The 25,260-nt window shown below is 42.3% G+C and overlaps 1 protein-coding gene across 2 annotated transcripts; it reads right to left on the reverse strand.

The window, feature by feature from the left end:
* Positions 1-288: 288 nt before the first annotated feature.
* map3k10 (mitogen-activated protein kinase kinase kinase 10) lies at positions 289-21,617 on the reverse strand. Of its 2 annotated transcripts, none has more exons than XM_048264495.1 (12): positions 20,808-21,617; positions 18,655-19,921; positions 11,654-11,834; positions 11,279-11,427; positions 10,589-10,764; positions 8,754-9,000; positions 8,385-8,510; positions 6,954-7,089; positions 5,198-5,310; positions 4,441-4,643; positions 3,598-4,120; positions 289-1,971 (listed from the first exon to the last, which is right to left on the reverse strand). In XM_048264495.1, exons 2-12 carry the CDS (start codon positions 19,538-19,540, stop codon positions 1,538-1,540), a joined length of 3,174 nt encoding a protein of 1,057 aa, XP_048120452.1. In that variant the 5' UTR covers positions 19,541-19,921; positions 20,808-21,617; the 3' UTR covers positions 289-1,537. The 2 variants fall into 2 exon arrangements, 1 of the variants encoding a protein (XP_048120452.1); XR_007195856.1 differs by adding an exon at positions 2,288-2,430 and having other exon boundaries at positions 1,849-1,971; positions 18,655-21,617.
* Positions 21,618-25,260: the final 3,643 nt, after the last annotated feature.

Genomic DNA, 25,260 nt, shown 5'->3' on the forward strand with positions numbered 1-25,260 from the left:
GAGAGTTGTCTATACCTGTAATCTATAAAGAAAATATGTCTTCATAATGGTAGTGAATAGGGCCCTATGTTTTAATAATAATTTCAAAGCCTTTAAAAGCCATATTGCATGAGAGTATTTGATGTTTCAGAATGTGTCTGCTGCAGCCTTACAGATTACTGCAGCCTTACAGATTCAGGGTTTTGATCTTGAACATCAATTGTCGTACATTTTTATTGTTGTCTCCTATAGACAGCTCATATTGGACTTCTGCTATTCTACCAGCGATGATAATGATTAATGGAAACCTCAGAGGTAACAGTTATTTTAATAAATACCATGGCCGTTCACACATAAAATACAAGAATGGGCCTAGTTCACTCCTTCACATAGCATCATAGTTTCCAAATACCCATAGTAAACAGACACACACGCACACACACACACACACACACCACAAGCATACAGCGGACAAATACAAACAGCGCCGCATAAAAATGTTTCAGCCATTTCTAGCTCTGTGCATGATCTCCTAAAGAATAGGATGTATGTTGGTATTGCGTCTGTCAGCGTAAAAGTCCACTCCATCCTTCAGAGTCACTTCAGCGGTTGATTGTATTCATGGATGGCTTGTAGTTAGTCCAGACCCTTCCCATCCTCATGAGGACATAATAATGGCATAATGATGAGTAATGAGGTTCTATTAAATAGGTGAATAGCTACGGATTGTTCAGACAAAGCAGGTAGTAGATGTTGATGTTGAAAAAACCCAAATTCCTCCTCTGTGTGATTTTCACTGTAGAACTGTTTGAGAGCAGAAGAAAGAGAGTGGGCTAGAGATAGATATAGCTGCATGAGAAGGATAGAATACTCTGACAGAGAGGATGCTGAAAACTAATGGATGTGCTATGCTACTCACTTGATATTCACACAAATAAGCATGCTTCCCAACATATAGATGCACATATTCACATCATGTATATTCATAAGAAAAATAAGAAGGCCTCTGCACAGTCCAGAAATAGTAGGAAATAGAACCTCAGTCCTATTTGGTATTGGTGCGAGAGAGCTTGTGCTTTGTAAATTAGGTTTGAGTAGGTCCTTTTTTCAAAATAAAAAAGGTAAAAATTAAATAATTTATGTTTATAGTTACATCTAAAGAATATCTATAGGTTGACAGCCATGTGAATATATTACACATCAATGTTGACAGTCATTTGGATATATTACAGATTGCAATGACAAATGCCCTATCAGTCAAAACATCCATTCTTATATTCACACACACACACACACACACACACACACACACACACACACTTACAGGCATTAAATAAATGTAAAAATATGCACACACAGTAAAGACTCTCAAGGTCCTTATCACTGTTGCATAAGAGAGCATGAATCCACGTCTTCGGTCGAGTCCACCGGAGTCTATCTGAGTCGGAGTACAGAAATATATTCTAAGAAACAACAAGTAGGCCCCTTAGAGGATCCATATGGGGGACCGGGATTGAAGGTGTGTGTGTATGTGATTGAGGGGTTGGGAGTTAGGGGACTAAGAGAAATTATGTCCACAGAGAGTGGGAGGGGGGTGCTGGCTGCACAAGGGCAGGGTACTGTCCTGGTTCTGCCCCTCCATGTCCATGTCCAGGAGCGTCTGTTGCGCAGCGCACACACTGCTGTCTCCAGAGCCCAAGAGGCTGTCGCTGCTGCTGCCAGGTGACAGGCTCAGTGTCCGCGAGAAGGACGCCAGCTTCCAGGGGTCCTGGCGGGCCCGAGACGACGGCCGGGGACGGGGCACGAACTCCAGCGTGGTGGGCCTCTCCAGGGTGGGCGTGCCGGACAGGCTCTCGTGGTGGTGGTGGTGGACTGCCGCTGCCGGCGGAGGAGGAGGAGGAGGCGCTAGAGTCAGAGGCTTGCGACGAGGCACTGACGGGAATAGGCTGGAGGGGTCGGGTAAATGGGGCATCTTGAAAGTGCCACGGGGTCCTTGGAAAACAAAACAAACATAATTATGAACTAAAATTTAGTTATAGTCAAATGATTTATGAAGAAAAGACAATATTATGTAGCCTGGTTTCACCAGACTCACTACTTCATTTCACTTTATGAAGATCTGTCAGTCTGGGTACTCACAATTGAAAAATGTTTCCAACCCTAACAACATAGTGGGCATAGACTAGGTAAACTTTAAAATTTTGTCCAGCCTAACCAGTCACATTGATTAGTGATTCCTAATGTTGCTTTCTACTTCGCCTTACCTTTACAAACTAATAATAAACTGCTTCTGCAGTCATGTATTTACCTTTGCTGTATAAATTTACACATTCTTCCGACTGCATTTTTCTGATGTTTGCAGGCATTGCTACTACCATTTATCACAGCCATTTTCGACTTCGAAACTAACGTCATCCCTTCTCGTCGCTGATTGGCCTGCCATTCTGGTGGCTGAGGAAAATGTAAATGCATTGTGAGGAGCCAGACTAGTATCTCAGTGAGATGAAAATAAGTGGAGATACTAGGCGGGCAGGGCCAGGTTAGAAATTGTGGCCAGTTTGCTTTTCATTTGCAACTGAAAACTGATTAATTTTGTCCTTCAAATTAGATATACACATTTTTATGTACATACAGTAAATGTACAAATGTGTATATAAATGTATGTTAAATAATTAAATGTATACCAATATTCCTTATTTGTTCATTTTCAATCTTAAGTACAACTCCGGTCTAAGAACAATCTAGGGTATTTTTGGATGATTTTTGGAAGTGTTAACGAGTGATAACTTTCATCGGGGACCATAACAACGTAACGTAATGACTAGAAGAAGAATTTAGATAATGCACTGACTGCACAGTGCGCATCAAATGTGTGATGATTTGAGCCTAGGTAATGGCTTAAAAGGGTGATTTATTGTGATGTAACGAAGCTGCCCCAAAAGGCTATGCTACTATATATGCTATTAAGTTGTACATGCATATTTCAGCATTACTCAAAACTGCATCTATTCGTGACGCTTTGGTCCCCACGAAACGAGTGTAAACTTTCGTTGAGGACCAAAACATAGACTCTAGGCCAGTGGTTTTCAAAGTGGGGGCCGGGTCCCCCTGGGGGGCCGCGAGGGGGTGCCGGGGGGGGCTCACCAAGTTGGATGGAAAAATAAAAGCAACAAATAAATACATTTGAATAATTTAAAATGTACCTATTACTATAAGGGTTGTTATACAATATCATTATAATAATGTGATGCATATACAGTATGAACATTATATTCCCCCTATTATGATAATGACTGGGAATAATAGTAAAGTGATAGCTCTTATATAGAAGAAAGCCCCAAATACAATTTTTACACACTGTATGCTCCATCGCGAAGTGCTTGTGGCTAAAATAATTAATGTATTTTTACATTTACCATAGTATTGTCGATGGGTTTAATAACACATCAAGGGGGTCCTTGGCCAGAACCTAGTGGTATTTGGGGGGCCTTGTCGTGGAAAAGTTTGGGAACCCCTGCTCTAGGTTGTTCTTAGACCGGAGTTGGCCTTTAAGAACACAGTGGGACACGGTCAGTAGGGACACTGGAAGGTCAGTGGAAGGTCAGTGGAAGGCCTCACCTGTGTGTGATGCGGTGATCAGTGCTTGCGTGGGGGGAATGGACACACTGCCGTCAGATGGAGTGCGCCGATGAAGCACCACAGGCGGAACCCTCGGCCCGATGGCACTGTCCGATGGCGTGCGGCGGTGCTTGCGGTTCAGGGTCATGGCGGCCGACACGTGAGTGGGCGTGAGCGACTGATTGGGCTCGCGCTTGAAGCTCTCGGCCCGCAGGTCCAGCAGGGGGTTGAGTGTCGGCGTGGGCGAGACCACGGGCAGGGCCGGCGAGGGCAGCAGGTGGTCGTCGGGGTCGGAGGGCAGAAGGGATTTGGTGGAGTTGCAGTCGGACAGCGAGGAGAGGGAGAGGAGGGTGACGGAGGGCGAGGGGTCCAGGCAGGCCAGGGCCGAGTCGTGGTGATGGCTTTGAGAGAGGGACAGCGAGAGCGTGTGGCTGGGCGGGGACGTGCTACGGCGGAAGCGGCTGGTGCGCTGGAACAGACCCTCCTTCTTCTTCTCACGGGCCTCCTGCTCATCCTGACTCACCTACAGGAGACACAAATAAAACGTAAGTATGTAACTAATATGCCTATTTGCATTGTGGGGTTGTGGCAGTCTAGTGGAACTAGGGATCTGGGAATCCAAATGGAACACCAGCAGGCTGTGAGTTCTGCCAGCATGGTGCCCCTTAGCAGAGCACTCAACCCTGTGTTGCTCCAGAGGACTGTAGTTAGTTCACTGTTAATCACGCTGGATAAAAGGGTCTGTTAATGACATGTGATACAAATGTGTTGTAACATGATGGTTTCTATAAAGGGCATCTGATTTGCTATTGACACACACACACACACCAGCCCTCAACTCACCTGCAGACGTCCCAGCTGCAGGAGGTCCTGTCCCAGAGCTACGGAGGCCAGCACCGAGGCACAGCCCAGCAGCAGCAGGTTGCTGTTTTTGTGGTGTCTGCAGCGCTGGACAGAGCCCTGGGCCCCGGTGGCCGAGGCTGTGGAGCCGTTACTGCTGGCCTCCAGATGCAGCTGAGACGGAGAGGTGTCCTCGCAGTTTTCCTCTGTCAGCAAGAGATGGATTCATTAGCCATCTTAATTAGAAGGACGAAGTTACACCTTATCTAAACAAACGTAAAGCTACCAATTTAATAATAGTACAAGCACCCCAGTAAAGGAGGTAAAAATTATAATGTGTACTATATTCAGCTATAAAATAATGAAAACATTAACAATCCATTTTTGTTGTTGTTTTGAATCCATTCATGACAACACATGAGGGCTTAGAGGGAACAAGTCTAACCACCCACACTCATTTGAACCTCATCACCTTTTGGATCTCAGTTGGCACAAGGGCCGGCCCTAGGCATAGGCGGTATAGGCAAATGCTAAGGGTACTCCATCCACGGGGGGCACCCTAAATGACAGGGACGTTTTTTTACGTACTTTTTCTTTACTTGTTACAATACAATACAATACAATACTACAATACAATAACCAAGGGGGAGGGTGGCACCAAAGTAAAATATTGCCTAGGGCTCCAGTGCAGTCAGGGCTGGCTCTGGTTGGCACTCAAAGCAAAGCGAGTGATCACAGCCACACAGCCACACAGACTCACCCATTTCATTTAAGCTGGAAAAACCAGCTGTCATGGGAATGTGCTTTGGGGATTTCCCAAGATTTGGGGCACTGGAGGACCATGTCTTGCATCCCTCGCCAAGGGACTTCAATCTAAGAGAAGAAAAGAAAAAGAAAATATCTTTTAATTATCTAGACATTGCTATGGCATGAATGGAGATAAATAATATCACAGTGTCAACATCACTGACAAGTATGTTTACTTAATAGCACTCTTAAAGCAAATGTTGCAGACATCACAAGTGGATTCAAACAAGTAGAAGTTACATAACTGTCAGGATTACTTCATGGCTCCTGCACATCCAGCATAAACAAAAAATGCTTTTTTTTAAAAAATATATATATTTGAGTTCAACAGCCGATTAAATTGCACTAATGTTAAATAACTAAAGAGGCAAGATATATTTGCAAATCTAATACAACGAGCAAGATCCTAAGTTCAAACCTCCGTGTATCACCTCAATGCTCCCACACACCACATAATAGCTTTAGTCAATGCACGAGACACTTTGCACATTGAGTGTCTTTGCTCTTTGCCAATCATTCAAATTAGGGCCCCCTGTCTTTTTATGCTCCTCCGAACCACAATGTTTGTTTCTCATTTACAGACATTTACATTTGCAAGGACTGGCTGTCAAACTGCTTTTGACACCAAACACGGAACAAACAGCTAGACGACTGTGAGACGGAATTAGCTGTCTTTTAATTATTCTACCTTGTGTGTTTTATGTTTTCTTTTTAATTATTCTTCATTTTTTAATTATTCTACCTTGTGTGTTTTATGTTTTCTTTTTTGCTGATTTAAACTATTCTTTGACAATTGCCCTTCTATCTTTTTATTTGCTATTACTGTTTGCTTTTGTTTATGTAAAGCACATTGAATGACCTCTGTGTATGATATGTACTATATAAATAGACTTGACTTGACTTGATTTGACTTGCTGAATTTGACAAACGAATGGGATCAGAATCTGTGAACTGTGCCTTTACAATGAGCCACAGTTGAACTGCAGACTCTGTAACAGTAAGTGGCAGACAGGGAAGGGGACTGGTTTTATACACCTATAAATTATTAAAGGCTGTAGGAAGTAGTCCTCTGTATTCCATCAGGAGGAACTGATAGTAGCTATTAGCAACCACCCACAGCCCATTTGTTGGTCCATCACACTCTCACTCCTGAAAGAATAGGAGTCTGAATAGGAGACCACACTCTACAAGGTACAAGCTTTTATCAGCAGTGTTTTGTTCTGGCTTACTGGCTCATATGTCCAGTGAGCTAATGCAGAATTTAGCCAAACAGAAAACATGCTGAATGGATGGGAAATAGATGACAACCCCACGGATCCCAGCCCCTGCGTCTGTTTAGATAGATAGATAGATAGATAGATAGATAGATAGATAGATACTTTTATTCATCCCCGCAGAGGAAATTCAGATGTACAGCAGCAGCAGCAGTGTGTTGTCTACCAACAAGCATTCTCACTGCAATACACTCATAAAAACCCTGACAACAACAGTTAATAAAATAAAAAGAGACACAAAAAGAGCTACTATCATTAGTAGTAAATAATTAATGCACTTCAAACAGGTCCGTTGTGCAGTCTTATGGCGGCCGGAACAAATGACCTCCTGAACCTCTCAGTCCTGCAGCTCATGGAGAGGAGTCAGTCACTGCGGCTGCTTTGCTGGGCAACCACAGTGTCATGCAGCGAAGGGGTAAGTGTGGTATGCTCTACCTGTCCTCCCCTCCGACTCTCTCCTTCTGATGGGTCGAGCTGGGGCCCCAGGTCCGGCCCTTCTTCTTGCTGTTCACCACCTCCTCCTTGCACACAGTCGTGCGGCCCCAGGTCTTCCTGCCATCGCAGGGGGTCACTGGGAGGGAGCCAAACAAAAGCCACAGCACATTTAATACAGAACACAACACACTGTTGCAGTCGCAATCTCCCGCTAACAGAAGCAAACACTGATGCAGCACACGTTTTCATATTACATGATGGCTGGTTGTGCTGCCAGCAGAGGGGGCTAGTGACCCTGTGTTGCCAAGGTGATAAAATAACAAGAGCATGAATACAGATTAGTGGCATACATTTCAGATAGACTGACAGGCCTAAATTAATAAACTACCCTCAATTATACCTATTTGGCCTTGAGCTCAAACAATACTAGAGAAAATGTAGTCTGATTTGTTGAATCATGCTGACCAAATACGTAAGGAGAATTTTTATCTAGAAAATGCAACCCTCTTCGCTGAAAATCTGTGCTTTCTGTGCTGTTTTTTAATCGATTGTCATATTAAATTCACATGACATTCACAGACATCCCAACCTGCAAAAAGTAATTTCAGGGAGGTATCACAAAGCCCTCCCCAAAAAAAGAATAAATAAATAAATAAATAATAATAATAATAAAAACTTTAGCCTACTTACATACTGAAATACAGATTAATATGTTTGTTCAATAATGTCTAGTCAGCACACCAAATAAGGAAGGCCTATAGATAGAAATTGTGAAAATAAAATATGTAGATTTTGGTAGTTTGGTCTTTTCATGTAGCCTTGGCAACTAGCCATCTAGTATAGGCCTGAATAATATGCACATGAATTGACACTAGTTAAACTCACCTCAACGTGTTTTTTGCAATCATTTAACCCGCCATGGGCAATGCTAAAGTCACTGTTACAAACAGTGCAGCGTGCAAGACTAGGCCTATCATTCTTTTTTACTCTTATGATTATGAGACAAGGGTACACTTTGAAATGGGTCTTACATTTTCCTTTTTTGGGGGCACTGATTCTACCATGACGCTCCTGTTCTTAGATACACTGAACTGATTAAGTTTGGGGGAAAAAAAGAGATAAAAAGCTCGCCTACACTGAAAACTGATTAGTTGATTTAGCGAAACAGGCCAATCAGGATGCTCTCTGTCTTGGATGCGCTCAGGCACACACGCCACACCACTCTCTCTCCCCCCTGTCGTGTGCGTGCTACACTCAGATGCACACGCGATTTTAAGTCTCGTCCTGTATGATCGCTCGCTCTAGATCGGGAGATTTTATCTAATTTGCGGGCGTCAGGGAGCCGCTATCAACATTCGGGAGACTCCCGGAACTTCCGGGAGACTTGGGATGTCTGCATTCACGTTGCCCAGTGTGAGGGGCAGCACTCACAGCGAATAGCCCTGAGGCGAGGGATGACTCCTGGGCTGGCTGGAGGAGTGGTGGTCTCAGCTTTCCCCTGCGCTTTTCTCTTGTCCACACTCGGCGAGGCCTGCACAGTGATCTTGTGCTCGAAACCTGTTGGAAGAGGGTTCAACATTCAGTAGAGTCCCATCGATGCATACATATAACCAAAATAAACCAATGTGTGCATCTCAACTGATCAGGAGGCCTAATCTGATGGAATTAATCTGACTTTAGTTTGACATCTCAACTCAGTACGTATCTGTTCTAACATCTAACATATTACATACTTCAGCACGGCCCTAGATATAGATGCATGGCCCTTGTGGGTTAAAATTAAATCCCATTTCGACCCACCAGAGGGCAAGCTGATGCTGTTGCTGTCTCGGCCCAGCTTGAGCAGGCGGCTCTTCTTGAAGTGGCCCTTGCGCTTCTTGACGTGTGGCTTCTCCTGGTACACCTGGTGGATGATGATGTTCAGCTCCCTCTCCACGATGTCGATCTCGCGCTCGGCCAGCTCCTGCTCTCTCTTCCGGAGCTGCTCCTCCTGTTCCCGCTGCTCCTCCGCTGCCCGGGCTAGCGCCTCCTCCCACGAGCGGAGCTCCTGCAGCGGCCAAACGCAAACAAGGAGTCACTAATGTAAAGACTGTGGTCAACATCATGGTCATACATACACGGTATTCTAAAACTGATAGTTCCGGTCCTTGATTGTGATTGTGATCGTGCCTAGCAACGCCCCTTAGCTGTTGTAGAATCAGTGTAACCTACGGCCTCTCGGGGCTTATTGCTTAAATAGCAATGTGGATGAAGGATGGATGAAACATCCTGACTACCATCATTTAAAAAGGGTGATTAAACAACAATAGCATTATATATAATTTCCCTATGGACCCTTTCAAGAGAGTTCCATTATCAGCATCATAGTTGACCCCCAAGACTTCCTTTTTAACATTCCATATGTTATCTTAATGCAGAGGAAGTAGATTGGGCCCCAAATAGAACGTTCAAGCATTGTTTTTGTTTTTATTGTTGAAAGGGTCCATTCATACTAGTTTAATGAATTCAAATGACTCATCTTCACTGCTGGATCCCTGATCCCTATTTGTAGCTTCTACACATGATATCACATCTCTATCAACATTCATTACTGTCTCTACTCCTCAATGCTTTGTTCACCTTTGTATGTTGCAACTGTCTGCCATCTTGGTTAAGTAGCTCCTACTATATGAAATATTGATGAACTTCATGAGTTGACAATGACTCGATGCCAAGACAACGATGAACGCATGCAGTTTCGGGTGGCACATGCCAGTAACTCCTAGTATGAGTGCAACTGGAGAAGACCCTCTGATTGAGACAGACCACAGGAGACTGTATACCAAAGATTCTAGAACAGAGCAGAGAAAAGAGCTCTGTTCTAGAATCTTTGCTGTGTACTGCACCACATCAGCTCCGCACACACAGGCTGAGCTTACAATGATGACTCTTGAAGTATTTCACACTTGTTTTTAGCAAGTCCTGAAATAACATCTTTATAAGCTTATCCTTTTGATCACTTTTCCTTAAAATAGATCTGTTGTGAGTCAAGATCAATGAAGAATTAAGAGGGATGGCTTACATAACTTGGGTGGTGTGGTATTTCAAGCATGCTCACAATCCATACCTGGACCATGCAAAACATGAAGGACATAACCTGCATCTATATTAGGATACATACTACCCATAAATAGTCAGATTTATTGACTAATGCATGTAATGCATTATATGCATGTTTCATATGGAACATATAGGCACTTAATAGATTATCTTTTTGTTTTTCTTGGTAACATCTCAGCTACCAAGCACACATTTTATATTTAGTTCGGTGTCTTATGCTGCTGCGAGTTTTACAGTCATGGAAGCACATAAAGGAAATTAGCTTCATGTGATGCTAAGATACCTGAATATATTATTTTGACCATATTTGCCTGTAAATGTGGAGTTAAAGTTTAGGTTAGGCTTATGATGTCTTGAAAGTATGGTGTATTTAAGGCTACTTTTAAAGGTCTCCAGACTTCATCATGGACCAGTTTCAGCACTCCAAGACACAATGGAGCTCATAATGGAGGCAAGACGAGTAAGTGAATGAGTGCAGTGAGTACTCTCAGATAAAAGTCCCAAAGTTCCGTTCAAGTATCTCCCATCTCCCTTACTTTTTCTTTTGCCCGCAGCTCATCAAACATCTGCTGGATCTCCAGCCGCCAGTCCTCCTGCAGAGAGTGGAAAGACTCCAGAGGCATCTGGAACATAGCTGACTGCTCGATGGCCAGCAGCCGCTTCAGGATGCTCCCAAAGGAAGGGCGGCTGTGAGGGTTATGGCTCCAACACTCTGGGCGCCAGACAGAGGAAAAATAGGACAGAGGAGATGAAATGAGAATGTGTGAGAATGTAAGGGAAGACATGGCCAATGAACACACTGAGAAATTTCAACAGAAATGTGCTGTAGGCTAATCAGAATTTGAGACTGGTAGCACGGCATTTGGATTTGATTGTGTTTCAACCTAGCCTGAAAGCAGCCTGGATTCACTCCGCCCACAAAATTTGAGGATGCCAAATGCCTTAATCGCTGTTTTCTGTTCATCTTGTAAAGTTATTGCGCTGCCAATATCTTGTATAACAGATGCAATAGTGGAATCTGATTATCTTGCTTCTCTAGCAGTAGCGATTATGTTGTCAGCTAAATCAATTCAAGCGCGCTCAGGTGACATGACTGCTACACTGTTGCTCATTTGTCCACCATCCCATAAAGCTCACCGAAATGATTTGACTGGCCTGAACACATCTTATCCGAGCATAGAGACGTCTCAATGAAGCGACCACTGAAATAATCAATGACCTCTTACCTTCAAGCAGGTGTGCGAAGGCCTCTGGGCAGGTGGATGGGATTGGAAGCGTTAGCTTATTCATGGCGACACCGTAGGCCACGGCCAGAGCATCAATCTCCCGATACGGAACCTCTCCCGTCAATAACTCCCACAACAGAACCCCAAAACTGGACACAGGGAGAGTAAATGAGTCACACAATGTCAGAAATGGCCTTAAGGGATCATGCACCATAGGTGCTGCTTACTGCTTAACCAACACCAACACTTAATCCTTTCAGTGTCTTTACTGGAAGTACATGTCTAAAGCCAATGTCTTCCTCTGAAGCTTCCTCTAAGAGGAGAAAAGCAGAGTACTACTGAAATCTCATCCCTCCTGATACACTGCAGACCTACCTCCAGACATCACTGCTTTTGGAGAAGAGAGACAGCTTGATGACCTCTGGTGCCATCCAAGCGTAGGTACCCGCTGCGCTCATTTTGGTGGTGCGGTGCCACTCCCGTGCCAACCCAAAGTCGGTGATCTTCAGGGTCCTCCCCCATACGTTATCCCTCTCCACTGGCTCCAGAATCAAAACTGATCATATAAGAGATAGAGTGACAAAAGAGTAGAGGACAAATAGGATGGTTAAAAAAAGAGAGAATTGCTAAATGCTAAGAATGGATACCAGCAATAATTCATGAATAGATATCAACAATACTTTCTGTCTTAGCCATCCTGTCACAGCCAACCTGTGAAGTTTAACATCCTAATTGGTTACAGTCTGGTGTTGATAAAGATCAGGGAGAACTTTAGGGGGAACTTGAGAAGGGGGAGAACTAGCTAGCATGAGTAAGAACAAAAACTACCATGTTTTGATGCCATTGGTTTTGACTGAGAAAAAATATGACTAAGCTGTTTTAACAATTTGCAGATAACAAGACCAGTAGACTGAAAACTGAAGAGAACAGGATGTTCCAGAGAAGTCCAACCTAAGGGAAAATTCATGCAAATGTCCATCTCTATATCTGCTACACTTGCTGGATCTGAAGCTAAATATCAAAATAAACTAAATTTCAGTAAGACACTAAACATCTAACACTATGTTGTATACTACGTTTCTTCCTGTCACACAGAACATCTTCGATCATCCCCAGTAATTAAGGGTGATGATTTCTAAGATGGGAAACATCACTCCACCCAGTGGTAGAGGGGTGATCATTCCAGTGCCACATGTAGAGAGAAAGGATGCCGGGAAGTGATAGCCGGGGTGTGTCGTCATGGCAATATATTCAGAATACCCCTTAACTTATCCTTCCAATCCTATATCAGGCAATAGACCTCTGAAGTTTTTTTTGTTCCGGATTTCTTTTTTTCTTCAGTAATTTTGTGTCAACCATTCCCGGGACACTGAAAGACCAGGGTGCACAAAACTTGTTGGGCATGTAGCTCCACAAAGATGACACAGAACCATGGCAGGTATCTTTGGCTGACAGGTTCAAAACTGCACTGAATTTGACATGTCTGATCATTATGACACCCTCTGAATGCATGCCAAGTTTCGTGGAATTTCATTCATGGGGGACCAAACAATAAATTTATATATGTGTACAATTAGTGACTATACATGCACACACACACACACACACACACACACACACACACACACACACACACACACACACACACACACTCATGAACACACACAAACACACACACACACACAGTAGACTTGTAGGCATATGTACGCACACACACACACAGGCACACTCTCACAGACTCACACGCATACACACACACACACACAGGTACACACACATAAACAAAAACACATACACGTGCGCATGCACAAACACACCAACACACACACAAACACACACACACATATAAAAACACACACATGCAGACAAGCAGGCACACACACACACACATACACAAACACACACACACTCCATTACCACACACCCACTCACAAGCGAACACACACACAAGCACAGACACATAAAAGACACACACACACACACTCCCCATTGGATCTGGTAAAAAATATGTAATCAGCGTCCCATATCAATGTAAACAATGATTGAACTGAAGCAGACTTTGCAACATTGGAATCAACTGTAACATAGCAGACTACCCACCATAATTTCCGTACCAATGAATGTAGTAGGCTACAACAAATTTAACAGGTCGGCCTCTTTTTAAACTAAACTGCATTCCCTTTTTTGTCCTATAAATGCATGCCTATTGCCTACATACATTACTGTACATGACTGACAAACAGAATAACATCATGTAAGGTGTCCCGATATACAGAATTAATTAACTTGGTGGAGAAAACATTTTTCGCATCGGGGAGGTCTTTGCGTCCATCTACCCCATTATTTCTGCATACCTCGGCAGATTATACAGTTTTTCTCGATTGCTTTGACCTGCTTAAGGAAACTGGGATTCACTATATTGGTTTTCCCGTGCTAAACAAAAGGAAAACATCTTTTCACAGGTGGTATAAATTCCTTGCATAAGTCTGAATCTCTGATACACCTGTGTGAAAAAATGCTTCAATCAGCAACCATTCATTATGCATATGAGATGCAATGTCTGTTCTGTGTTGCTATTTGCAAGTATTGATCTAATGCACATTTAGACAAAGTACTGTATTGCCTATTTTGTGAAGAAAACAGTACAAAAGGTGTTTACTGTAGTTCTATTTCGATGAAAAATTACAAGTTGTAGTTCAATGAAATTTGTCTTGCCTAGGTGTTTACTGTAGGTGTTACATGTTAGTGACAGTTACATCTTGGGAGGAATTAATAAATTATCTTTTATTCAGTACATTTGGTCTTTTCAGTTTTTTCTGATACCAGAAAAATGAGAAAGACATGGAAGACATAGCAAAAATGCTCATTTTGAGAACTAGATTTTGCATTTTGTTGTAATAATTGATTGAAATCACACAGTGATTTGACGACAGGGTGTGTTGTTTGAAGGCAAGATTTGCTTTTGCTGCATGTCTTAAGTGTTTTGAGAGAGTAACAGCCTTTTGCAAGTGACTTTTGGCCAGAGTGCTTTTGTTCAGACACAGGTGTTAATTGTTTTGAGAATGTGATGTCAGAGTTGACAAAAGCATCAAAACGATCGAGAAAAACTGTATAAATAAATAAATCCTCATGTCAAATCCATTAAGTGGCTTTAATACTGTCCTGTAGTGAGAATGAACATCAACTAATTGGTACTCAATGTCATGGGGTCCATGTCCTCATGTGTTGTGAAATTTTAAAATGTTTTCAAATTTTAGTTTTGTAGCATTTGACACACCTGACAATTCAAGCACCTGTTTTACTTAGTTACTTTTTAATTTTTTCAACTTTCAATTAAATGTTCTAAGATATAATGCTTTTAAGTTGTCTACAGGGTGACATTGGCGGCACAAAAAAAAAATTGGGTTTACAACCCATGTTGACCATTTTGGCTCCCTCAGTTGACTTTTATTTTATTTTTTTCCAACTTCAGACATGTCCAGAGGGGATTGTAAAAGAGAAAAGTTGGATCTAACACATTGGTCACAATGTGGCATACTACTATTTTTAAGTATTTGAAATACTCTAAATACAATCCCTCAAAGTATTTTGTTACAAACTACATTAGATTTGTTCCAATCCTGCAAAATACAAATGACAATATTTAAAATACATATAATAACAGTAAAATACTGTGCATGTCTGTGCATCTGTACGTCTGATGACATTTAGCTGATGATGATTAACAGCAGGTGTTTTTTTGTTTCATGTCACCTTATTTAGACAACCCTCCTAAGTCTCAGCTGGGAAATGTCTAAGAAGTGCATTTCAGTATTTAGACAGATACATAGCTCTGGTCTCTGTGTGTGTGTGTGTGTGTGTGTGTGTGTGTGTGTGTGTGTGTGTGTGTGTGTGAACATTCACTTTCCCTGGGTATTTCCGTGTGTTGGCTCAGCTATGGAAATGTTTGGTGTGTCAACAAGAGTGTGTATCCGGGTAGCTCCCAGCAAGGAGAGGCGGGCCCAGTCCTTTACCCTTATCGGCAGTATGCAAAGTCAGATGTGGAGAACACACAGCACAGCCTTTGTTTGATGTGCAAAAGAGCATGTCTCACCTGAAACAGCTGATTGCTGGATCACTCCTCCAGTGAGTGCTGCCTGATGGCCATCTTTGGCCACTATTGTGTACAGACTGACCTCCACAGAGGACAACTCCAGCAGACATCCGTGTCAGTAATCTGATAGCCGAATAGCAATTGGTTGGAGTGGCAGTATAATATTTTGTCTAAAACTAGCAAGCTAGCTAGCTAGCAGACAACAACCATTAGCCTTTTAAAAAGCTGGTAATGATAAAAGCTAGTTAGCCTTCAGACTGGTGAATTTCAGTGGCAGTTTTCAACATTTACACTGTGTTTTGGGCACACAACCACAACACGGTAGAGTGCTGATAGTGGGTTCGAGGGCCGATATATGCTCCCTTTCATGTAGTCCTACCATGAAAATTAATTTTGATAAAAACTGTCTCCCAATAATATACCAATAAAAAAATGAAAAGAGATATTATGTTGTTAAAAATATGACATACATAATTGTATTATGCAGTCTGTTCTGAGACCAAACAGAATCCTATAGTGAATTTAAACTCCACGGTAAAAACCACAGTTCACTTTTCCTGTCATAATTAAATTTGTTTACTAGACAAGTGCATCACTGGCACCACCATGAAGCATGAGAGTAGAAGCATGTTGGTTTGACCAGGGCCAGAGGAGAAAAGAAAAGAAGCTTAGTGGAGTTGAATTCCATCCAAATGAATTTGGCCCATGCGCCATGGCTACCTTAACAAAAAGCAGCAGGTCCTCCCATCTACTACAACTCAGAGTGATGAGTTCCAAGTGGAGCAAAAGTACCAATTATTTGATATTCTGCAGGCAGGCTGAGAAGCAGGTTAATATTCCTCATATGTCATGCCAACACATTGTTGATTCTGTGGGGTGTAATACTCCTCACTGAGGAGGCTGGATGTCACGTGTCTGTTTCACAGTGTGTTTTAAACATTGGCCACACTGGGCACACACTGTGTGTCAGTCAGGTAAACAACAAGGTTACATAAGCAAATTTTAGAGGCTAATCACAGACTTAAGAGTACGGAAAGTCCACGGAAAGAGAGCTCAGACCAGACGACCTAGGATCTGGTTAAGCCACTTTCCCAGTGGCCCAGAGGGCTCCACCCACTTGTTGGATCATATTGACCCTCACCTTTTATGCTCACCTGTCCTATTCGTTTTTCCTGTTCTCTTTGCTCTGTTTCATACAGAGTCTGCTTTTTCTGCCATATAGCTTATAGTTTGCGACTACATGCTAGTCTTGCATCACAAGACACACATTCACTGCATTTCGTAACGTCCATCTAGCAATGCTCCACTGGGATTCGTTTTCATCCATGATGCCTCTAAAGGCCATTGACCTGGAATAAAATCAGCCTTTAACCAATCGGAGGAGAGTCCCATTACTGTTCTAACTCTTGAATTTGAAAAAAAAAATAATAAAACAAAAATATACTGTTCTTTGGATGACATTGTCTAAACCTTTGGTAGCAAGCCACTGGTAGGCTTACAGTACAAGCCACTTCTAAATTCTGCTATCTGATGGTACATTTCATGACAAGCCATCTTTCTTGGAATTTCCTCTACCAGCATCTAATTCATCTGCTATGTATGAAGATGTCTGAGAGACCCCTAATTGTTTAGCATTCCAGGCCATGTTTCTAATTAACTGAATAACATTTCAAGCATCATCGTGGATAGGGACTTGACAACCAGTGTTCCCACTATATGCTTCTAAGATGGAACAGTGAGTCCCATGTCTGCATCATTTCCCTAGTGTGATATTACTTGCAAAGAGAAGAAGGTCGATTGCTTTACAGTTTGTGAGTATCTAGCCTCTATTTGAGATAATCTGGCTAAAAGCAATCAGGTCTTTGGAGAATAGCCGTGCTGGTGCACTCCTGTAGTCAATACAATGCTCCGAGTTTATTTACATTGGGTGTCAGAGCTTTGTCTGCAAGAAACTGGTATTTGGAGGCAACCACGCTTTGAACATTTCCACAGTGATTTAAAGAATGGGAAAATTTACACAAAGACACACACACACACACACACATAGATAAAAGCACATACATAAAGTACAGTAGGTGTACATGCATGTACTATTGACAGTCCCTACACACAACACACGGTCAGGCATGAAAAACCATAATGTGTGCTTTGCCATGCAAAAACACATGCACACACACACACACACACACACACACACACACACACACACACACACACACACACACACACACACACACACACACATATATAATTCCCCTTAAGTCATTTCAATTAAAATCTTAGAGGCTCTTATGCGCCTGTGGCCATTTCTGCACTCACTATCATAATTCTAACAAACAAGAGATAAATAAACAATCCAGAGTGGTATCTTTAGATAACATCCAAAAGGCCACATGACCACAGGTCTCTTCTTTGAAAACGTTAAACATTAAACTGGAGTTGTGTTTGCTCGATTGTAGGGTGAAGTTAGCTGCAACATACTAATCTATGACCTCGAGACCTGAATTTCAACTCAAGGTCCTGAAATGGGCTTAGTCCAGGTTTGAGCTTTTGAGTAGGCTTTTTAATTAATCTAAGGCAGTGTCCCATGGAGTATACTAACTCAGTACAGGTCAAATGCCTCTTCCTTGTTTTAGAAAACAACCTGAATGCTGCAGCGATGTCAGAAGTGGCTGCAGTTGAAGAAGGATGCTGGAGAGTTTAGAGCTGGATTATAAGTAACCGTGTAACTTTTTCAGACAACTATCCTATGTTGCCTGTGTCCTTAAACTTCAGTCCCATAAAGAAGAGATTCTTTAATGGAGACAATTGTCACAGTGTAGAATTAAGGAGTAAATGCACACAAAATCTATATTCAGCCCAAAACCATGATGCAGCACAATCAGGGGATGTGTTCCCTCTGATACACAATAGCAACTGCATCTTTAAACTGTAAGTGGCACAAAAGACCAAAATAGCTCTGTAGTCCAAAGGAGAGACAGTAGAGTATAGTAGGAGGAACAGAATGGCTTACTAAGGAAAATAAAATGCACACAAAACTGCAGATCTGTCTGAAAATGTTGATTGTTATTGCATCATAAATGCATATGCAAAACATTTCCATATTTCGGAAGGTTCTTTCATGCTGTTTGCTTGCCTTGATTAATCAGATCTGGGTGCATTCATTACAGGAATAAGAGTCTCTACTGTGTCACAGATCTACTGTTCACAGATAATATTGCTGACCTAAAAAAAAACAGCCACCATCTTTATGCCAGGTGTGAGAACATTTATGTGTACTTACTGTTGCTGGACTTGAGGTCTCGGTGGATGACAGGAACAATAGTGTGATTGTGAAGGTAGTCCATCCCCGTGGCGATCTGCACGGCCCAGTTCACCAGCACCCTGGGTGGCACCTTCTTGCCTGCCAGTGCTCGGTTCAGGCCTCCGCCGCGGGCGTACTCCATCACCAGGCAGAGATTGGGCTCCCGCAGGCAGACGCCACGCAGGGAGATGATGTTGGGATGCCTCAGCATCCAGAAGAGACGGGCCTCCTGCCTCACACTCTCCGCCGTCACGCTGATGTCCTCGTCCGGGTCCTGCCTGGCGGCTTTCACGGCCACCTCCTCCCCGCGCCACATACCTTTGTACACCTTTCCGAAGCCGCCGGCGCCAATCACTTCCTCCAAGCTCAACTCTGCAAAGTCAATTTCCAGTGGGCACTCCCCACACACCAGCATATGTTCGGGTGGCAGCTTAGGGTAGCTGGTACTCCGCCGCGTCACGTAGTTGCTGGGGAAGATGCCGACTTTGTCCTGAATCTTACCTGTCCACCAGCCCTCATCTCCGGACACCTTCGCGTCCTTGGAGAGCACCTCCAGCAAATCCCCACGGTGTAGTGTGAGCTCCTCGTCTGCCGTGGCCTCGTAGTCAAACACCGCTGTCCAGAATGGGGCTCTCTCTCCGGGAGGCGGGTGGACGTGCGAGTCCGGGGAGCTGCAGGATGACATCCGCGAGGAGTTCCAGCTGTTCCCGTTCTCTGTGTCACCAAAGCCAGGTGGCTCGGTCATGTTTGGGGGCCCTGATGAGTTTGAGGAGGAGGAGGTCGGTGGGTGGTAGCACCCCCCACAACTGGCGCAGGGCAGTGTGGCAGCGTCGCCACTGCTACTCAGTCTAGTATGGGGCTCCATGGCTACCGGTCGTCAGCGGTGGGGTCTCGACAGCTGGGGTGATTCCTCTGTCAACTCACACAAACCATCCATGCAGAGCCCACTGGATGCAAAACTCACAGAGGAGTCAAATGACAGAGGACTGTCAGATAATTTTCCACGCTGGATGGCTGCTTGATGTTTTTAATTGCACACAGTCTGTGTGTCCCCATTTATGATGTCGGCAGCATTAAAACTGCTCCCTCTCGGCCAACTGACATCCTGAATATACATCCAACAGTAAGACCATGTAGGGCATTTACTAACAATGGCCCTCCTGTCCATAGGACCACTAGCCTTGTAACTGATGCAAAATCTTCATGTACACAAGGCTTGATCTGGACCAGAGGGTGACATTTTCTCCTGAGTTGAAATGAGGGATATTATATTATTGGCTTTGTTCCGCATCCACAACATCAAAGTTCCTTTAATGATGTATGACAACTGCGCATAGTCTCCTGAGAAAAACTGTGTTACCCTGAATTTTAGATATGGCAGAAGAGAGTTGAAATATTACCATCATCTCTATTTTTTGGACTGCTTTGGAGTACTTTTAAGATACTGTATAGCAGCACTGTCCTCTCTTCAAGAATGCTGTCAAGCACCTCTCTCTTCCACATAGGTTATAACATAAAAGTGGCGAGATTAATCATCATTAAATAAGCAGACTTATGCGACATGGATTGTCAGTGCTTACATCTAACATTATTATATTGTTGTCATGCACAGTATTCATCCCCATGTCTACAAAAAGAAATCAATTCTTGCCTACAAAATGGCAATCCTTCAACCAGTTTATAATGGTCAAACAACAGCCTAATAATGAATAGCCTACTGTTGCTTTCTCGTCTAAATCCTGTAGCCCATGTAAGCCTGTGTAATGTCCTTATAGTCTTTAAGAAAATCACTTGTCCATTCTAAGATCAAGTAGCCTAAGTAGAATTGCAAAAAATACCATGACATCTGTTCATTTGCCTCGTTTAAGAGACATATAGTCGGATAGCCATTACTTTACTAAATCATAACAACAATCACTTTCAAACACGCTTATAACGTCAAAACAAGACGGCATTGCATACTGTCCATAAGGTAGCGTAGCATCCTACGTCAGTAGTGTTATTATCATGTGAATCAGCGCGTAATAACAATTATGTTATGCAGTTCCACTATATATTCATAGCCTACATCTTTCGCATGTCATACGGCAAAGTCTGCAATATTCAAGTTCAGTTCACAGAGATGATCTTACATTAGCGATGCAAACAATGAGCTCCTACTGTCACGGCGTTCTGTGTTGTTTCAGCTGGACGATGATGTCGAATGCCAGAAAACCTATCAAACCTAGGCTACACAATTCAGTCAAGCACAACGATTAAAATGTTGTTTCTTCTAATATGATAGAATCTTTCGCTTCTCATAGCCTGTTTGCCACGAATTAACTGTAATGAAATCCGTGTGGATTCAGGCGGTAACATCTCTTCCATTCCCGTCACCAAAATGAGCGAATAGCGATGCCAGCTAGACTAGGCTACTTCATGATGAGAAGCGTTCATGTAGCCTGGGATAGGCTAAGAATACACCAGCCATCCTGTAATATTATTATTATTAATAATAATAATAATTATTATTATTATAGGCCTAATTATTATAACAACAGCCCTGTAACAACATTAAGACCACGATGCATGACCCTGCCATAAATAGCCTATTAGGTTAGGTTGAGATGGCGGTCCAGTCCTCAGATAATAAAAAAAAAGAAAAGAAAGAGAAAATTCAGTCCTCGAGGCTTTTCATGCGCTGTTCAGAATGGTTGTTGTGGGTCAGCATAGCCCATATCACAACAACATCCGTGCATCGAGTCGTTTCAGTGGTAAATAAGGCGTCGATAAAAAAAATATTTACAGCCCAATTCCTCGAGCAAAATATAATTAATTGACAATTAAAATCAATCTAGCCCTTGTTATCGATTTGAGTTTGCAGGTGGTCGAGTCCCGAGTCTCAGGATCTTCCATTCCATAAGCCGGCTGTCAGGTGCGATGTTAACGATTGACTTTTTAACCAAATGCACCGGCTGGACAAGGGGTGGAACATAAGCCTTCTGGGTAATGCCGATTAGTCCCCCCCACTTGATCGTACGTCACTCACTGAACTAAGAAATGCACCATGGGTTTTGTAATAAATAATGGCTGTTTAGGCCTACTTCCATAGCAAACATTTAATATGACATTTGATGTAATACACCGAGATACTAATCATTATGTTGTTGTTGTAACATAGGCTGAAATAGAGGCCTTGGACTGAAAGTAAAGCTTTCACCTGAACATGCAATGAATTACAGTGCACAGATATGTTGCGACACAGACAAATGTGAGGCCCTCATCAAATTGAATGTAATTTCTATTGCAATGAGTTGCCAACAGAAAATCTGTTATGACAGACACATTATTATTAAATTAACTTATCATTACATCTCTCCCAAGAGCGACCTGGGTCTGGTATAAATGGACCCAACCAGGAATAATCAGGCATAACTAGCTTGATTTGAATTGCTCAAAGAAATGTTGAAGATGGGTCAGGTAACCCCGATCCATCTCTAGGGGCTGAAAAAGGTGTAATTGCTACACATTTTTTGCGCTTTGTTGACACCTGCTGGAAGAGTCTAGAAATTGACATGACTGCAACTTCATAATTTTTTATACACACAGGCATTATTGGAGGGATTACAGGCATGATCCTTTTAAAGCACAAATCCCATACATCTCCTGAAAATAATTAACTGGGTTTTCAACAACCTGTACTCTCATATCTTCTCAGTTCACATTATACAGACCTGTACTGTACCGATACACCGACCCATAAACGATGGGTTTTTCACAAAAGCAAATTAACTAGATAGATAGATAGATAGATAGATACTTTATTGATCCCCAAGGGAAAATTCAAGAACTAACAACAGTACACCTCCTCAACACACACACTTTTATCAAGTAGAATGGCAGAAGAACCACCAAGCACCATTAGATGTTAGTGAATGATCCACTGTTTCTTTCAAATGGCTAATTCACTTATGTGGAACTACCCAGACAACCATGAAGCATAGGGCAGTTCCAAAAAATGTAATCTGTCCAGAGATTAAAGAGTCTGTCATTTCTCATTAGTTCTACTAATAGTTCAAATGGATTTAGTATTGAAACATGCTGTAGCCTAATTGCCTTTTTAAAAAAAAAAATAGTTTGTATTTACACCAAAGGATTAATCCCTGGATTAACTCAACATCAAATATAGCCTATTACAATTACATCTGTGAAATTCTGCACATTCCAATTTGTCTTCAGTTAGCAATAATCATGCTGTAATGCACAAAATTAATAAACATTAAACCATAACACAAGAGTCAGGTGACTATAGACCCTCGCCCCTATAATTGGTCAATGAAGTGAAAACAAAACCCTTTTTAAATTACAGCACCCTCCACAATTACGGGCACTGATAAGATGGGGGGGCTTACAGTGTTCTGGGGCTCTATCTCCTCCAAAGGCCCTGGGAACCTTGGGGTGCATTGGCATCTGAGCACCATGAGGTATCTGGACATTTTAAATCAAAATGGCTGCCTCTGCCAAGACACTAAAAGTAAGTGATAGGATCATCCAGCCGGTCACTGATCCAGAACATATGCCAGATCAACTCATAAATGAACACAAAATAAAGCTTCTGCCATCATCTCAGTCCTCTGATCTAAACCAATGTGGAGAGTTAAATGCACAAGTGAGGATGAATGTGAAGTATCTGAAGATATTCTGTAAAGAGGTGTATTAGATTACATTATTGAACTTTATTGTCATTGTGCAGAGTACAAATACAGAGACAACAAAATGCAGTTTGCGTCTAACCAGAAGTGCAATGTCATATACACAGTATAGACAGGTGCAGTATACAGTATAAGACATATCAGTGTAGACAGTACAGTTAAGAAAGTGGTATTAGCAGTACAGTAAATGTATTAGCAGTAGCCTTATAAGAGCAGAATAGATATGCAGAACAGTGTATGAACAACATACAGACATGTGCAGCAGTAACATAAGTGTAGTAAAAATAATATAGATATTTGCAGTGTATTACCAATAACATTATAAAAAAAACAGAATAAATATGGATATTCAGTATGAACCACAGTATGTAGATATGTGCAGTGTAGTAACAGTAGGAATAGTAAAACATAAATAAGTGCAATTGAATATGACTATGTAAAAGTGTAATTACAGTATGTACATTTTATAAATATAAATATAATACTATGGATGGGATAGGGTAGTGCAATTGTCCGGGGAGGGGGCTGTTGAGGGGTAGAACGTCCGCCTCTTTGTTGCCCTTGTGTGTGTGTGTGTGTGTGTGTGTGTGTGTGTGTGTGTGTGTGTGTGTGTGTTGGGGTGCGGGTGGCTTCGATGGAGGGGAGTGAGGAACCGATGATGCTGTTTTCACCACCCTCTACAGTGCAGGAAGAAGAGACACTGGCGAGCCTTCAGGATCAGGGTAGAGGTGTTAAGGGTCCAAGAGAGGTCCTCAGAGATGTGGACACCCAGAAACTTGAAGCTGGTGACACGCTCCACCTTATTAGTCCCGTTGATGAGGATGTGTGTGTGTGTGTGTGTGCTTTTGACTTCCTGAAGTCCACAATGAGCTCTTTGGTCTTCTTGGTGTTGAGAGCCAGGTTGTTGTCGGTGCACCACAATTGTAGGCCGTCTTATTGTTGTTGCTGATGAGACCAATCACCGTAGTGTCGTCTGCAAACTTGATAATGCTGTTAGAGTCATGTACAGGGGTGCAGTAGGTGAAAAGGGAGTAAAGGAGAGGGCTCAGTACACAGCCCTGTGGTACCTCTGTGTTCAGGGTGAGGGTTGAGGAGGTGAGGTTATCTAAGCTAACAGACTGTGCTCTTGCTTTGTATTCTCCAACTTTATGAGATGTTATGGGAAAATATTTAAAGCTGTTATATATATTTAAAGTGTTAAATGCAGGAGTGCCAATAACTGGCATACCGGTATAATTTTTTTTGTTAAATAATATTTATGTGCTTTTTTTCTCTCAGAATAAATTTGCTTCTCTTCAAAGTATTTTTGAAAGATAAATCCCCCAAAAGAAGTTTTATAAATTTCTCTTTTTACACACACACACACAGCTAGCGGAAGGACAGATGACACAAGGCAGGAGGGGATAGGTTAACAGGCAGGCTATGCATCAGGAGAAGCAACACTAAATACAGGCTTGAATAGGCTAAACCTATAATAATATTGCTAATATCAAGGCCATACACACATCCCTTTATTTCATTTAGCCTAGCTGATTTGATTTGCATTGAGCTCAATGAGCATAAAAATAAAACCATGCCAATCTCTAGGTATGGTGAAGGGTATGTGATGATGTGGGGTTATTTTAATTCCAAAGGCTATTTCTATTTCCATGCTGCTTAAGCCTTCTTTCATTATTGAGAAGTTCATCTCTACATCAACTGACCTGCATGTCCAAACCAGTTCTTATCCAGTGCACACTTTTCGGCATATGACCACATCAGACACCTGGGATTTCCCTTTTGAGTTCATCTCTGCCATATGGGTTATCACTGCAAGTTTTTTTGTCATAAACGTTAATTGCAGAGGCTGACAGATTTATAAAATTAAACATATGTTTAGCAGGTTGAATAGGCT

Source organism: Alosa alosa, chromosome 15 (assembly GCF_017589495.1).
Source record: "Alosa alosa isolate M-15738 ecotype Scorff River chromosome 15, AALO_Geno_1.1, whole genome shotgun sequence".
Classification (NCBI taxonomy): Eukaryota; Metazoa; Chordata; class Actinopteri; order Clupeiformes; family Clupeidae; genus Alosa; species Alosa alosa.

Excerpts from the sequence above, each read along its gene's own strand:
- map3k10 (XM_048264495.1), bottom strand. The coding sequence starts at position 19,540 with ATGGAGCCCCATACTAGACTGAGTAGCAGTGGCGACGCTGCCACACTG. Across the intron at positions 10,765-11,278 it reads CTTCGCACACCTGCTTGAAG|AGTGTTGGAGCCATAACCCT; the intron begins GTAAGAGGTCAT and ends TCTGGCGCCCAG. Across the intron at positions 4,121-4,440 it reads TGCAGCTGGGACGTCTGCAG|GTGAGTCAGGATGAGCAGGA; the intron begins GTGAGTTGAGGG and ends TGTCTCCTGTAG.